The 15017-nt window shown below is 44.5% G+C and overlaps 1 protein-coding gene across 2 annotated transcripts in view; it reads right to left on the bottom strand.

Moving 5' to 3' along the window:
- ATP6V0A4 (ATPase H+ transporting V0 subunit a4) overlaps positions 1-13933 on the bottom strand; it is a 45673-nt gene extending 31740 nt beyond the window's left edge. For both annotated transcript variants that reach the window (XM_065397422.1, XM_065397423.1), the window contains exons 1-6: positions 13817-13933; positions 11069-11147; positions 7511-7605; positions 4544-4669; positions 4050-4144; positions 695-821 (exon numbers count right to left, since the gene is read on the bottom strand). In XM_065397422.1, coding sequence (XP_065253494.1) covers positions 695-821; positions 4050-4144; positions 4544-4669; positions 7511-7605; positions 11069-11147; positions 13817-13933 — 639 coding nt within the window. The remainder of the gene's footprint in view (positions 1-694; positions 822-4049; positions 4145-4543; positions 4670-7510; positions 7606-11068; positions 11148-13816) is intronic.
- Positions 13934-15017: the final 1084 nt, after the last annotated feature.

Raw genomic sequence — 15017 nt, 5'->3', positions numbered from 1 at the left:
ACAAAGTACAGCACAGTTCTGAAAAGGGAAGATTTTTAGTCACTCTTTCAATAGCATTTTTTTAATAGTTTTCCAGGAACAATAATTAAAATACAAAATGCTGTTCAGAGGGTTTCCCCTGGTTGCAAACACAAGGGCTAGAATATCTGTTGCAGGCTGTGTATACTGGAGACAGAAGGCCAGCAGGAGTCATAAGTGTAACCCTCAGAGGAAGCAAAGAACAGGGCTTCTTGGGCACAGAGCTTGCTGGAGGGACAGACTTGGAAATTTCTGAGCAAGAAAACTGTTGTTTGTTTCTACTGTGTTCAGGGACACAGAACTTTGTGTACACTTTCGTAAATAAACAAGAATACACCAAGAATGTACCTGACAATGAGTCCTCAACCTATTGAAAACAGCCCTACAAGGCCCTGATTATTGGCAAACTGCTCAGGCCAAATGGGCAACAGTGATCATAACAACTGAAAATGGGGAAAACAAAGATCTGTTGTGTTTTAAAGAGGGCCTACCAGCCCCATCCTTGTCCAGCCTGTCTCTTACTATATGGATTAGCCACTTTGAACCCCAGTTTTAACTAAGGTGGCAGGTACAGTAGAGTGGCAGAGGGTTATCATGGCAGTAGTTTGGGTTTCTCTAAAGGTGTGCGTGAGTGCGCATATAAAGTGGGAAGGAGGTGAAGCAGGAGTATACCTACTGTAATAGGGTCCTCCAGGGCAGTGTCCATTTCAGTGTACCTCAAATAGATGTTTCCCCTGCAGGCTCTCCACAGTAAACGCTCGAAAGGCACCATCCTTTCCCTTTTTATCACCCCTGCTGTGAATCTAGGCAGTGTTAACAAGACAGATAAATGGCAGGCATATTTTCAATATTTTTGAACATGTACCACACTGGGTTGTATAATCATTAAGACTCCATAGTCTATGTTAGACTGTATTTATATTCAAATCCGACCTGGGACCCTGGCTACAGGTGTGGCTGTAGTTAGGTGAGGCCTCTATATTAAGAGAAGTTCAAGCATGGATCTTACTTCTTAATCTATTCACTTTTCTCTAACTTTTTAGGGGGCCATAAGCCCACCTGTCTGTTTCATGATTGGGAAGGGAGGGAGAGAAGCAGGGAGAGAAACAGGTTCATTCTCTTCTTAAATATGTGAAGCGGATATAGTGATGGTGAAAGGCACATGGCTGACAGCACTGGAAACTGACATACTCTCTATACACACAGCCGGTACAGCACAGGCAGGGCATGTGAGTTTCACCACATTGACCGACTAATGTACCTCGCCCTCAACCTGATGAGGTCAAAGGTTTAGAGCGGAGTTCAGTTTCCCGGCTTTCTCTCCCTCTTAATCTAGCCCAAGGCTGGAGTAACTAAGCCCTGAGCCAAGGCAATCTTGCTATCATGGGGGCCACTAAGGAACTGCCTACTTTACAAAACACCACTGTATGGGGATTTAACCATGACTAGCTGCACAGTGCTGAACGTGACTTGTTTTAGCCAACATTGCTGCAAAGTCACAATCAGCATCATGCCATCTGACTCGACTGCATTCAAATTCAGTGCAGCTTTCTACTGTAGACAAGCCCTGAGTGTAAACTGCAATGGTGGTTTCTGTGATGTGCACATCTGTCATAAGAACATAATGGCCATACTGGGACAGAACAATGGTCCATCTAATGCAGTATCCTAAATTCTAACAGTGGCTGATGTCAGACACTTTGGAAGGAATGAACAGAACAGAGCAATTTATTGTAGATCCATCCCCTGTTGTCCAGTCCCAGCTTTTCGCAGTTGGAGGTTTTGGGACACCCAGAGTATGGAGTTACATCCCAGACCATTTTGGCTAATAGCCATTGATGGACCTATGCTCCATGACTTATCTAATTCTTTTTGGAACCCAGTTATACTTTTGGTCTTCACAATATCCCCTGGCAATGAGTTCCAAAGGTTGAGTGTGCATTGTGTGAAGAAATACTTCCTTTTGTTTGTTTTAAACCTGCTGGCTATTATTTCATTGGGATACTCACGGTTCTTGTGTTATGTGAAAGGGAAAATAACACTTCCTTATTTACTTTCTCCACACCAGTCATGATTTTATAGACCTCTATCATACCCCCCCTTAGTTGTCACTTTTCTAAGATGAACAGTCCTATTCTTATTAATCTCTCCTCATACAGAAGCTGTTCCATACCTTTAATCATTTTTGTTGCCCTACTCTGTACCTTTTCCAATTCTAATATATCTTTTTGGAGATGGGGCAACCAGAAGTGAAGTCGTTATTCAAGGTGTTGGCATACCATGGATTTACAGAGTGGCATTATGATATTTTCTGTCTTATCTATCCCTTTCCTAATGGTTCCTAACATTCTGTTCGCTTTTTTGACTACCGCTGCATACTGAGCAGATATTTTCAGAGAACTATCCAAAATGACTCCAAGATCTTTTTCTTGAGTGGTAACAGCTAATGTAGATCCCATCATTATGTCCGTATAGTTGGATTATGTGTGCATTACTTGCATTATTAACATTGAATTTCATCTGCCATTTTGTTGCCCGGTCGCCCAGTTTTGTGAGATCCCTTTGTAACTCTTTGCAGTCTGCTTTGGACTTAACTATCTTGAATAATTTTGTATTGTCTGTAAACTTTGCCACTTCACTGTTTACCCCTTTTTCCAGAACATTTATGAATATGTTGAATAGCACTGGTCCCAGTACAGATCCTTGAGAGGCCCCACTATTTACCTTTTTCCTCTGTGAAAACTGACCATGTATTCCTACCATTTGTTTCCTATCTTTTAACCAGTTACTGATCCATAAGAAGACCTTCCCTCTTATCTCATGACTACTTAGTTTCCTTAAGAGCCTTTGGTAAGGGACCTTGTCAAAGGTTTTCTCAAAGTCCAAGTACACTATATCCACTGGATCAGCCTTGTCCACATGCTTGTTGACCTCCTCAAAAAATTCTAATAGATTGGTGAGACATGATTTCCCTTTACAAAAGCCGTATTGGACTCTTCCCTAATATATCATGTTCATCTATGTGTCTGATAATTCTGTTCTTTACTATAGTTTCAACCAATCTACCTGTATTGGAGTTAGACTTACTGGCCTGTAATTACTGGGATCACCTCTGGAGCCTTTTTAAAAATCGGTGTTACATTAGCTATCCTTCAGTCATCTGGTACAGAAGCTGATTTAAATGATAGGTTACATACCACAGTTAGCCATTCTGCAATTTCATATTTAGTTCCTTCAGAATTCTTGGGTGAATACCATCTGGTCCTGGTGACTTATTACTGTTTAATTTATCAATTTGTTCCAAACCCTCCTCTAATGACTCCTTAATCTGAGACAGTTCCTCAAATGTGTCTCATAAAAAGAATGGCTCAGGTGCGGGAATCTCCTTTACATCCCCCGCAGTAAAGACTGATGCAAAGAATTCATTTAGCTTCTCCACAATGGCCTTGACTTTCTTGAGTGCTCTTTTAGCACCTTGATAGTTCAGTGACCCCACTGATTTTTTTGTGGGCTATCTGCTTCTGACGTACTTAAAATACATTTTGCTATTCCTTTTTGTGTCTTTTGATAGTAGCTCTTCAAATTCTTTTTTGGTCTGCCTAATTGCACTTTAACACTTGACTTGTCAGAATATATGCTCCTCTCCATTTTCCTCACTAAGTTTCCCAGAGGCCACTCAACAGCTGTCAGCTGGCAGTGATTTTCAGTCACTAGGCACATTTGAACCAGTGACCTGGAGCTGAAAGGCTGTCCATCCCATTTAGCAATACTCTGAGCCATAAAGACCAGTTTTTTAATCATCTATTGTCTCCTTCAAAACACTAATGTTGCTTTCATTTTAATCAATGAGTTACAATTAAGAGACTGAAAAGCAGCCTGTACTAAGCTATTTGAAGATAGGAACTGAATTCAGCAAATCTCTAAGACTGGGTCACGGTGCTGAAACCAGCTTATTAATGCTGGTGGAAGTAAAAGGGAAGGGTATATTTGCACTGGCCTTATTAAAGCTATAAGCCTATAGTCACACTAACCCCAACTTTGCAGCCACGGCAGCCGGAGTACTTCTTAATTCCAATAGACCAGAAGTGTCTTCGTTGAAGAAATCATCTGGTAGATTGGTTTCTGTCTGAAAGCAGAAATCATCATTTTCTTTTGAAATTATTTTAAAAACACTAACATATTCCAATGGGTTTAACTGTTGTCACATCTTTACTGTTGCTATTGTTTGTCTGAAGACAGTTTTCTACAGAGAGCTAGACCAAGTGTCAAATTTTCAAGTGTCTAAGTGCCTTAGGAGCCCATGAGATTTAGGCACTGAGAAGCCTGAGACCCAATGAGACTTAGATTCACCAAGGCATTTTGGAAAATTTGACCTCAAATCTGCAGTAAAGGAAATCTGGAGTCTTTTTAACCCCGCTCAAAAATAAAGCCAAAAGCATAAACAACTTAAAAATTTGTCAACCCCTCTGCGAAAAAGAAAGAAGGACAAAGCGGACAGATAGTAACACATCTGAAGAACTCTCACCTCAAAGAAGTCCTGAGTTTTCTTCAGGAGATGTTTTAGTTCAGTCAGTTCTAGAAAGTTCTGTTTCAAGGTTTGCTGGTTCTGATTGGCTTCCTGCAGCTCACCCTCCAGTTTCTCCAGAACTGTCTGTTTACAACCAAAACAAAACAGGAAAGATGCAAGACAGGCCCAGTTATCCTTTTACAGGCTGCCACATCCCTGTCAAAAGGACTGTAAAATAATATGGGCAGACACGTATGATTGTGCAATGAACATTTTAAAATATGCATTGGCTGTTTAGGTATATGCACACAGCTATCAAACTCTTGACCTTCCCCCTGCCACCCTCTCTGTTACATGCAGTGACTCAAAGTTATATTTAGGCACTAAATTAGGCAAGCCAGCAGACCATCATTCTACGTGAAGATAGATCATGGTCTCGTCTCAGACAAACAGTGACAGTCAATCTTGATTAAAACCAATCAGTTTGTAAACTTCATTTCCAGTTGGACTAAAAGCAGACAAACTCTGTGCTCCTGAGTCAACGGGTTCTTTTAGGACACATCATAGCCCAAACCAGCAAGGTGCTGAATGCAACCTCCGAGGTTCAGAACAACCTCAACTCCCAGATTTCACAACAGACTTCAATGGGGATAGAGGGCTCATGGCACCCTTGCAGAATAGGATCTAAATCTTTGAGATACCCATTTACCAATGTTCAACAAATCAGGTTTCCTCCAATCATCATTGCTAATCTCCACAGGCAAAAGTAACATGGCAAAAGGCTATTCTTTCCTATGAAACCATGGGGGTTTTCATGACTGGGAATAGGTCATGAATAGGCCTTTGCTGGGATTTTCAAAGGGGTCTAAAAGAACTGCCTGTCTCCCTTAGGATCTTTGAAAATCCCAGCTGTAGTAAATGTGCTAAAACAGTCAGATGTTTCAACCTAGCTGTCAGCTCTTCAAGAAGAAATAATCCAGCCCTGAATGTAGTGGTTACAGCACCAGGTTTCACGTCAGTGCAAACAGCCCTGGTGTTCTGGTAAAGGCTTCTACTAACCTGGCTGGCAGTCAAAACAGGGTAGGGAACAAATGGTATAAAAGGGGAAGTCTATAGACACAAAACATTTAAAAAAAGAAGAGCAAGTGGATTAAACCTCAGAAGAGTACCTTCCAGTACACCAGGAGGCTTGGAATAAATAAATTCTGTCTCTGATCAACTCTGTGGAGAAAATACATGACTGGAAGTCAGGAGTCTGATTTTCTGCCGCTAACTGGGTATGTGAGAGGGCAAGATATTTAACCTCTCTGTTCCTAAGTTTCCCCCCTGTAACAATGGGGATCATTATGCAAACTCCCCTTTGTACTAAAGCACTCCAATCTATGTCTGGGAAGTGATATATAAATACAGTATTATTAATCTACTACACAGGGTTGTGCCACAACTACAGAATAACATGGCTAACCCATGAGCATTTTCAGCGTGGTAGCCGGGTTAGTTTGTATCAGCAAAAACAACTAGGAGTACTTGTGGCACCTTAGAGACTAACAAATTTATTTGGGCATAAGCTTTCGTGGGCTAAAACCCACTTCATCAGATGCACGGAGTGGAAAAAAACAGTAGGCAGGTATATATACAGTAACTCCTCACTTAAAGTCGTCCCGGTTAACGTTGTTTCGTTGCTGATCAATTAGGGAACATGCTCGTTTAAAGTTGCGCAATGCTCGTTTGACAGCCGCTTGCTTTGTCCACTGCTTGCAGGAAAAGCAGCCCGTTGCAGCTAGCTGGTGGGGGCTTGGAACCAGGGTGGACCAGCAGCCCCCCTATCAGCTCCCCGTTCCCCTAAGTCCTCTGTGAGGCAGCCGCCCAGCAGGCTACCAATTGCCGGCAGTTCGGCTGTCCGTCCCCCCACTGCCCTGTGCTGCTCCTGCCCTCTGCCTTGGAGCTACTCCCGGGAGCCTCCTGCTTGCTGTGCGGGGGGTGGGGGGGGGGAAGAGGGAGGCTAATGCCAGGGTGTCCCCCTCCTCCCTGCTCCTGCACCCCACTTACCCCATCTTCCATAGAGTGGGGGTGGGGGGGGAGACACACATGACAGGGCTCAGGACGGAGAGAGCTTCCTGGCAGCAGCTGCCCTCTCAACTTGCTGGTCTATTTAAAAAGGCAATGTACTTAGAGTGGGGTCAGTGTACTTAAAGGGGCAATGTGCATCTCTCTCACACACACATGGTGTCTGCCTCTGTCTGCCAGGCTGTCTCCCCTCCCTCCATTCGTGTTGCCTTGTAGCATGTGAGGCTACATTAACAACAACAGGTTAACCCTTGAGGGCTCAGCCAATTGCTAGTTCATCATTTAGCAGTAAGGCATTCCCTGGGAAATAACCCACCCTCTTCCACCTTCTGATTTCACCATCTCAACCAAGCTTCACAATCATCATTGTTGTGTACAGTATTGTTTGTTTAAAACTTATACTGTTCGTGTGTGTGTGTGTGTGTATATATATATATATAATATTGTCTTTTGTCTGGCGAAGAAAATTTCCCTGGAACCTAAGCCCCGCTATTTACATTAATTCTTATGGGGAAATTGGATTCGCTTAACGTCATTTCGCATTTTTCAGGAACATAACTACAACATTAAGTGAGGCGTTACTGTACACAATACATGAAAAGATGGGAGTTGCCCTCCCATCTTTTCATGTACTGTGTATATATACCTGCCTACTGTTTTTTTCCATTGCATGCATCCGATGAAGTGGGTTTTAGCGCACGAAAGCTTATGCCCAAATGAATTTGTTAGTCTCTAAGGTGCCACAAGTACTCCTCATTGTTTTTTCATGAGAATTTGCCACTGGTGAGTCACTTTCCTCCACTTCTGGGACCCACATGGTTTTCCTGATATGTTAAATATGTGGGTTTATATGTAATTTCACTCCTCCCCTGCCCAATCTTTTTCCATATGCCCCCGAGGCAGGGTAGAATTTTGTACCTCCAAATCAATCATTTCTCGAGGCAGGGGGGTCTCAGGATACTTTTCAGGTTTGAAGATCACAATCTCATTTTCCATTTCACTTTCCAGAAAGCCTGCAAGGAAAAGGCACTGTTAGGCTTTCCCTGGGGTCACTGACAGGGCCTGCGGTGGTGACCCAAATGGGACATCATGACACATGATCACAGTATTCAAATGTCATTCGACACTTATTCTAGGAGATTCACCAAATATTTGTGGAACTCTTCGACATCCAAGAATCTGGCTCCCTGGAGCCTCCCTCAGCAGCAAGGAAGCTGCTCCTTCTCCAGAGGAGATAATTGTATACACCTGGGAATCGTGACTGTAGTATGAAGCTAACCTAATCATAGACACGGCAGTGGAAAATGATCATTAGTTCATTGTGCCTGCTCTCCAGCCTGCTGTTCCTTACAATATAGTATCCAGAGGTTTCTCCAGAACCCTCAAGGGGTGGGGCTAGTCCAACCTCCCTCAGTACTCCTGGTGGAATTCTGCGCCAAAAAATTAAAAATTCTGGGTACAATATTTCAAAATTCCACAAAATTCTGCATATTTTATTTGTCAAAATAACACAATATAATCACACCAGTTTCAATTATTTTTGGTCATTTATTTCAAAATACCTATCAGCAAGTAAGTCTGTAACAATACAGACCACAAAAAAGTTTAAGGAAATGATTTTTGACAAATAGATTCCTTACTAGGCATATTAATACAGAACTCTGAGTAATAATTCATTTAAACTACAGTACAGAACCATATTTCCCGCACCCCTCAGAAGTAGTGCAAAGGTTTGGGGGAGTCAGAGTTAACGGAGACACTGAGGGAGAGGGAAGTACATTGCTGGGAAGGAGCCTGGGTGTGAACTTGTAGGGTTGTTGTGTATGGGTGGGAAAAGTATGGAACAGGTTTTTTTTTGGAGGGGGGGAGGATTGTTAGGGAGCTTCCCCCATGCAGACCCTGCCTGACCCCTAGCCTCTCCCATTCAGTCAGGCATATCTGCCCGTCCTCATGTGTCTCTGTGCCCTCACTCAGCCACTCCCCTGTCCTTATGTCTCCCTGTACCCCCTCCCCCGTCCCCATACGTCTCTGTGCCCCCACCCAGCCTCTGTCCCTGTACCCCCACCCCATGTGTCTCTGTGCCTCCACCGAGCCACCCCCTGTCCCTATGTAGCTCTGCACTCCCTCCCCCTGTCCCTATGTGGCCCTGCACCTCCACTCCCATTCAGCCCCTGTCCCAGTCTGTCCTCCCCCACTAGCCCTTATGAACCCCTGTCTGACCCCCCCAGCACCCCACGCTGTCTGTCTCCCTAGAGCCTGTCTCCTGACCCGGCCCTCTGTGAAGAAGGCAGCTCTCTCTCTTCTTCCCACAATGCTGGGGAGCTGCAGCTTTGCTCTATTGCCACAGCGCCCTCTGGTGCGCAAAAGGTGGAACTGCAACAACATTTTGGCAGAAGCTTTTTTCTGCACAAAAAATTAGAAATCTGCAGGGCTTATTAATTATGTGCATGTGCAGTAATGCAGAATTCCCCCAGAAGTACCTCAGGAGAATACACTGCAATAGACTAGATCCCACTTGTAGCAAATGTTCCCTGCTATCCAGCCTACATTTTTCCTGTTTCATTTCATACAATAGATTTATTTAGACACCTTGAACCTTGCACCTCCTTGCTTTGATATCACAAAGCCTGGGTTTGGTGCCCATGCTCCTGGACAATGAATGAGACAGGCACCTGAGAATGGGATTCACAAAAGCTGGCATGCTAGGCAGCTCCTCGCCTGAGCTAGCCAATGGGAGATTCCAAAGGAAGGGGTGTGTCCTAGCCCCACCCCTCTCAGTTCACCACCTAAATCCAAGCTGGAGGGAGGTGACACCCTCTCTTGGAATTCTCTCTTGGTGCTAGGGGCCAAGTGGAACAGCTTCAACAGGAGAAACGGAGGGACCCCTATATCAAACTATCCCACAGCCCAGTGGTTAGAGCACTCACCTGAAAGATGGCAGATCCCTGTTGAAATACCATCTCCTTTCAGCTGGAGCGAGACTTGAACCAGGGGTCTCCTGCATTCCAGGTGACCAACCTAGCCACTGGGCTAAAAGTAATGAGGGAGCTGCTGCTCCTCCCCTCCCCTCCCCAACCCCTCCAGTTGTTTTGTGAGAGTTCACCTGCAGGGGCCCAATCTGGTAGGTGAGCTCTGGGCCTGCTTACCAGATTGGGCCCCACAGGTGAGCTGGGCGGAGGAAGGCTGATCTTCCCCCAGTTCACGCATCGCACTGGGGCTTGGGCATCTGGATGTCTAGAGCAAGACAGCAGTGTGCGTGCTCAGAGACAGAAACACAGGGGCAGAGGTAACTTCTAATGCAAAAATGTAGGCACCAAATGAGTTTCGTTGCCTGCAGCGTTCAGTGGCAGCTGACCGGGGGTTTGTGAATCCTCGTGGGGCCTGATTCTGGGATTTAGGTGCCTAAAATAGCAGTTAGGGTACCTATGTCTTTTTGTGAATCTAGCCCTATATCCTTGGCCACTGACTTTTTGTTTGCACGCCCTTCAAAATCCGGACCCTGCAATGTGCTGAATGCCTTTAGCTCTGCTGACTTAAATAGCTCAAAGGAACAGCAAGCCCTAACACACGTTCCCTATACTGTCCTGTCCCTGTTTATGTGCCCCACTTACAACTAACACCAACTGAAAAACTATCCCCAGACAACAACAGCTTTCACCCTCCTCTCCCCAGCAAGCAGCACTTGTTTTAAGTATCCAGGGCCCTCTTCCAAAAGGGATAGGGCTGCAGGCTGGAAGGTAGGAGACCTACGGTCTATCCCCAGCTGTGCCACTGACCCACTGTGAGACACTGGACATGAAATTTAACCTCTCTGGCCCTCAATATAGCCACCTGTAAAATGCTGAGAATAGTGCTTACCCACCTTTGCAAGGTGTGTGGGGATCAATGGGTGATTAGCACTATGCTAACTGAGTGTAATTATTTCCCCCTCACACAGTACAAAAGTAGAAATTTTAAGGATCCTATGGACACTTCAATCGATACAATTTCCTAGCAAGCCCCATAAAAATGATGACTTTAAGAAAAAACAGCTTAAAAAAAACCATTTTTGTTGCCTGCCGGCTTTTTAAAGAAATCTCTCGCTGGGACGGTGTGCTTTGCTGCAGGAAGTATGTTCTAATGGTTAGAACACAGGACTAGGAGTCAGGACCCCGGGTTCCATTTCCAGCCCACTTGTTATGTGATTTTATGCAGGACACTTAACCTCTCTTCTCCTGACTTTACCCATATGCAAAATAGGTGTGATACATATACTCCCGTCGCCGTCCATCCTCCCCCCAGTAGTATAGTGGCACTTAATTGGTGCATGCAAACACATCAATGCCTTCAGATGAAAAGTACAAAGACTTTCTAATGAAATCTTTGCCATCTTTAGAACAAATTCCATTCAATTTTGCTAGTTAGAACACTTTGTTTTTTGAAATACTAGATTACGATTGTTCTAGAGCCAGTAGCATTGTACAAACATCTACTTACGGAGGATCCTCTCCAAGGATTCACATCTTCTGACTTCATTCACAAACTTTCTCTGGAAGCTGTTCACCTTCACATTCAACTAGAAATTAAAAAACAAAACAAAAAACCAAACAAACCAGGGGTTGAATGTAGATTGCCAATTGGGTGACTTTTAGTTTAACTGTATATTAGCATTGGTGAAAGATGCTGCCTTTGCATATTACTGAACCTTGTAGCCTCCTAGCCACACAACAGGCACCAAACAAACAACGGGAATACAAAACTTCAGACAATCACTGTGCCTCAACCTTGACTGGTATCCTTGGCCCATTCTGTCATGGCTTCTCTGGCTGTCAAAGGTCTGAGCTGGGGTAGAAAAGGCTTCTTGGATTTTATAGCTTTTAAGGCCAGAAGGTACCATTGGGACCATCTGGTCTGACCTCCTGCATAACAGGGACCACAGAATTCAGCCAGTGATTCACTCAAGACAGCCTGCCCATTATCCTGACAAAGGAGAGTTCTTCCCTACAGTGCAATGGGCCACTTGCCGCTGAGGAATTGAACCAAGATCCCTGATCTTGTGTCACCAGTGCCACTGAACAGGCATCAGACAATTATTCTCCACCACTGCTGACCTCACTTAGGTATGAACTGGTGTCCTAGCAATGGGAGACTTGATATTCTCCTGAACAAAACTCTGAATCCTCTTTCCTCTCATTTCTTTAAATAACCAAACCTCTGTTTGGGGATGTACATGCCAATGTCACAGGTGAAACTATTTGGGGTGTAATTTTCTGAGGCACATTCCATATATCTTGTTTACACTAAGCAACTTACTAAATATTTATCTGCACTGATGCAGCTTCACCGGTGAAAGACATTAACCACTGCCCCTGTCTGCAGTACAGTTTCCACCATTGCTACCAACAGCACCACTGCAGAAAAAATACTCATGGATTTTCCATGTCCCATAGCAGACCCTTTTGGTCTGCTAATTCACCAAGGAGATTTCAGTCGCTATGCCATTCACTACTGGCAGTTACCAATAAATCTGTTTCAAGCATGTATAAATGCTTCATAGTCTCTTCCTTGTACAGATAAATCTCATGCTGCAGTTTTTGCTCTCCTATAACAACGTTCTTGTAGATACCCACTTTGGAAAACCACCAGGGGTAACCATGTGATTTAGGTGGGTGAGAGGGATTGACTTTAAGGATATGCAAATGATGTCTAATTGGCATGCAGAGAAATGGTTCATATTTTCTTAGCTGAATCGAACTTCTGGCATCAGGCTCAGATTTAGCTGATGAACTGGAGGAGCAGCATCTTCCTTGATGGGTTTAGATTTTTGCAGAAGCACCACACTGGGCATATACTTCAATCACGCATAATTGGCATCACATGGAGATATTGCATCCTTGCTCATCTTTACTATAGAGACTACAATTCCCAGCAAGCAATGCTCTATCTGGAGCCAAGATGTCTCTGCTCTGGTTATGATAGAGCTCTTTGGATGTAATCTCTATGGATCGTATCTCTATATTAAGTTATGGGTGAGGGTGGCCACAGACTGCATTGAAGGGTAGTAGACACCCTTGGACTCCAGCAATTCCAAATGCCTCCCCTTACAAGATACTATAATTCTCTCAGAAGAAACCCCCTTTACTGTAGATAATTCAGACTGTGGCTGTTTACCATACGTATCTGGCCTTAAACAGACATTTAAATAAACCTTTGCTTTCAATTTTCAGACAGTGACACTGATCAGGTAATCCAATCAAACGATTGTCCTGCCATGACATGGGTTCCAACTGGAAAGTCAATGAAAGGAAGAGTATTATGTGTAACAGTAAACTCAGAGTAATTATTGTTACAGCAGAACCTCAGAGTTACGAACACCAAAGTTACGAACTGACCAGTCAACCACATACCTCATTTGGAACCGGAGTAAGCAATCAGGCAGCAGCAGAGACCAAAAAAAAAAAAAAAAGGCAAATACAGTACAGTACTATGTTAAATGTAAACTACTAAAAAAAAGGGAAAAGCAGCATTTTTCTTTTGCACAGTAAACTTTCAAAGCTGAATTAAGTCAATGTTCAGGTGTAAACTTTTGAAAGAAAAACCACAATGTTTTGTTCAGAGTTATGAACAATCTCTATTCCCGAGGTGTTCGTAACTCTGAGGTTCTACTGTATTTGTATTCGAGTAGTGCCTAGAGGCCCAAGTAAGATCAGAGTCCCAATGTGCTCTGTATATACACAGACTGTCGCTGCCTCCACAAGTTGACAATCTAAATAGCCAAGACAGACAAATGGAAATATTTTTATCCCCATTTTACAGATGGGGAACTGAGGTGCAGTGAAAATAAGTAACTGGCCCAAAGTCCTGCAGGCAGTCTATGGCAGAGCTGGGAATTGAACCCACATCTCCCAGTCCACTGCCTTAACCCCAAGGCCATCCTTCCTTTCTAGAGCAAGGCAGGTATTTACAGTCTTTATGCCAAGCCCTTCCAGCATAGGTGCTGGAACTAGAGATGCAGGGGGGTCTGCCGCACCCCTGGCTTGAAGTGGTTTCCATTATAGACGGGGTTTACGGTTTGGTTCAAGGGTTCTCAGCACCCCCACTATACACATTGTTGCAGTGCCCCGCCTTCCAGATTAATCCACTGTCCCAGCAGGTCCATCTTTTAGGACCCAACCACATTTATAGTGGCCCTTTAATAGCCTATATCCCAACATTCCTACCCGAGAGCCTCTCGTAACTACTTACATCTCTGAACTGGACCAGGCCCAGCTCGCCAAGCTCTGCAACACAGCAATAGGCAGCCTCCACCTGGAGAAACAGCTGCGTCAGACACATCTCCTCGCTCCGGAACATCGACGCCATCTCGCTCGCTCTTGTTCTGCACCAGTGTTGATGGGAGAATTAAGGTGGCGGCGCTGCCTCGTTTGCCTTGTGAGAAACCTTAAAATGTAAAGGGCTGTATAAATGCTGGCTTATTAAGCCAATACAATGAAAGCTAATTGCTGGGCACCCAGAAAACCATCTGCACCTTCGGTAACAATTAGGGCTGTCAAACGATTAAAAAAATTAATCGTGATTAATGGCAAGAAACTGCGATTAATTGCGATTCATTCTTTTTAATCAAGTTAATTTGTTTGGAGCCGCTTTCCACAGCTACCTCCGAGCCATTCTGCAGCCAGAACAAAGAGTCATTCAGCCATGCACCCTCCTGCCCACCCAGACACAGCCCTCAGCTTGGGGGCAAGGGGTGTAGGACTGTTATGACAGCAGGAGAAACCCCCCTCCCCTTTATAGTGAGGATCCAACTGCTTCCCCCATCACTTTCATGGCCCTCCTGTGGCATAAAAGGGGGCAGAATGCAGTCAAAGGTCAGTACCCCTGTATATAAAAATATATGGTCTTTGTCCGAGTTACTAACGCATTAGGGAGACTGGATGAATTTTAGGCATCTAGTTTGCTTATCCCTATTTACACCTCACAACTCTCCAGAGAGAAAATCAGGGAGAGATAATCCAGAAAGGGAGCCCAGTCCACCTCTCCCACCTTTAATCCTCTGTCTCCTCACAGTCCCTCCAGTTCTCCTCCTCCTGCTAGCTGCGTGAGGAGTGGGCCTGGGGAGGAGAGCAGCATGGAGAGGGCTCTCTACACAGCACAACCTGCAGGGGAGGAAGAAGTGCTGCAGCACAACAAACACAACAGTGTTTCTTTCTCTCTTGAGGGCAGTAGCCATGTCTCCCGCAGAGTCATCATCATGGCAGGGTGGAAATTTAGCTGTGGGGTGGGGAGGGGTGCATGTTTGTCATGGGAGGTGAGTCTCGCAGGTCTTCTACATCAAACAGGTGAGTGAATCCTGCCCTCTCCTCCTCTCCCTGTGCCCAGCGTAGGATCCAGACACTTCAGATCACCCAAACGTGGGTGATTAACATGTTTGGATGCTGAAACTGAA

Source organism: Emys orbicularis, chromosome 1, assembly GCF_028017835.1.
Source record: "Emys orbicularis isolate rEmyOrb1 chromosome 1, rEmyOrb1.hap1, whole genome shotgun sequence".
NCBI lineage: Eukaryota > Metazoa > Chordata > Testudines > Emydidae > Emys > Emys orbicularis.
The sequence above is the reverse complement of the archived record's forward strand: the minus strand, read 5'-3'. Positions and strand labels throughout refer to the sequence as shown.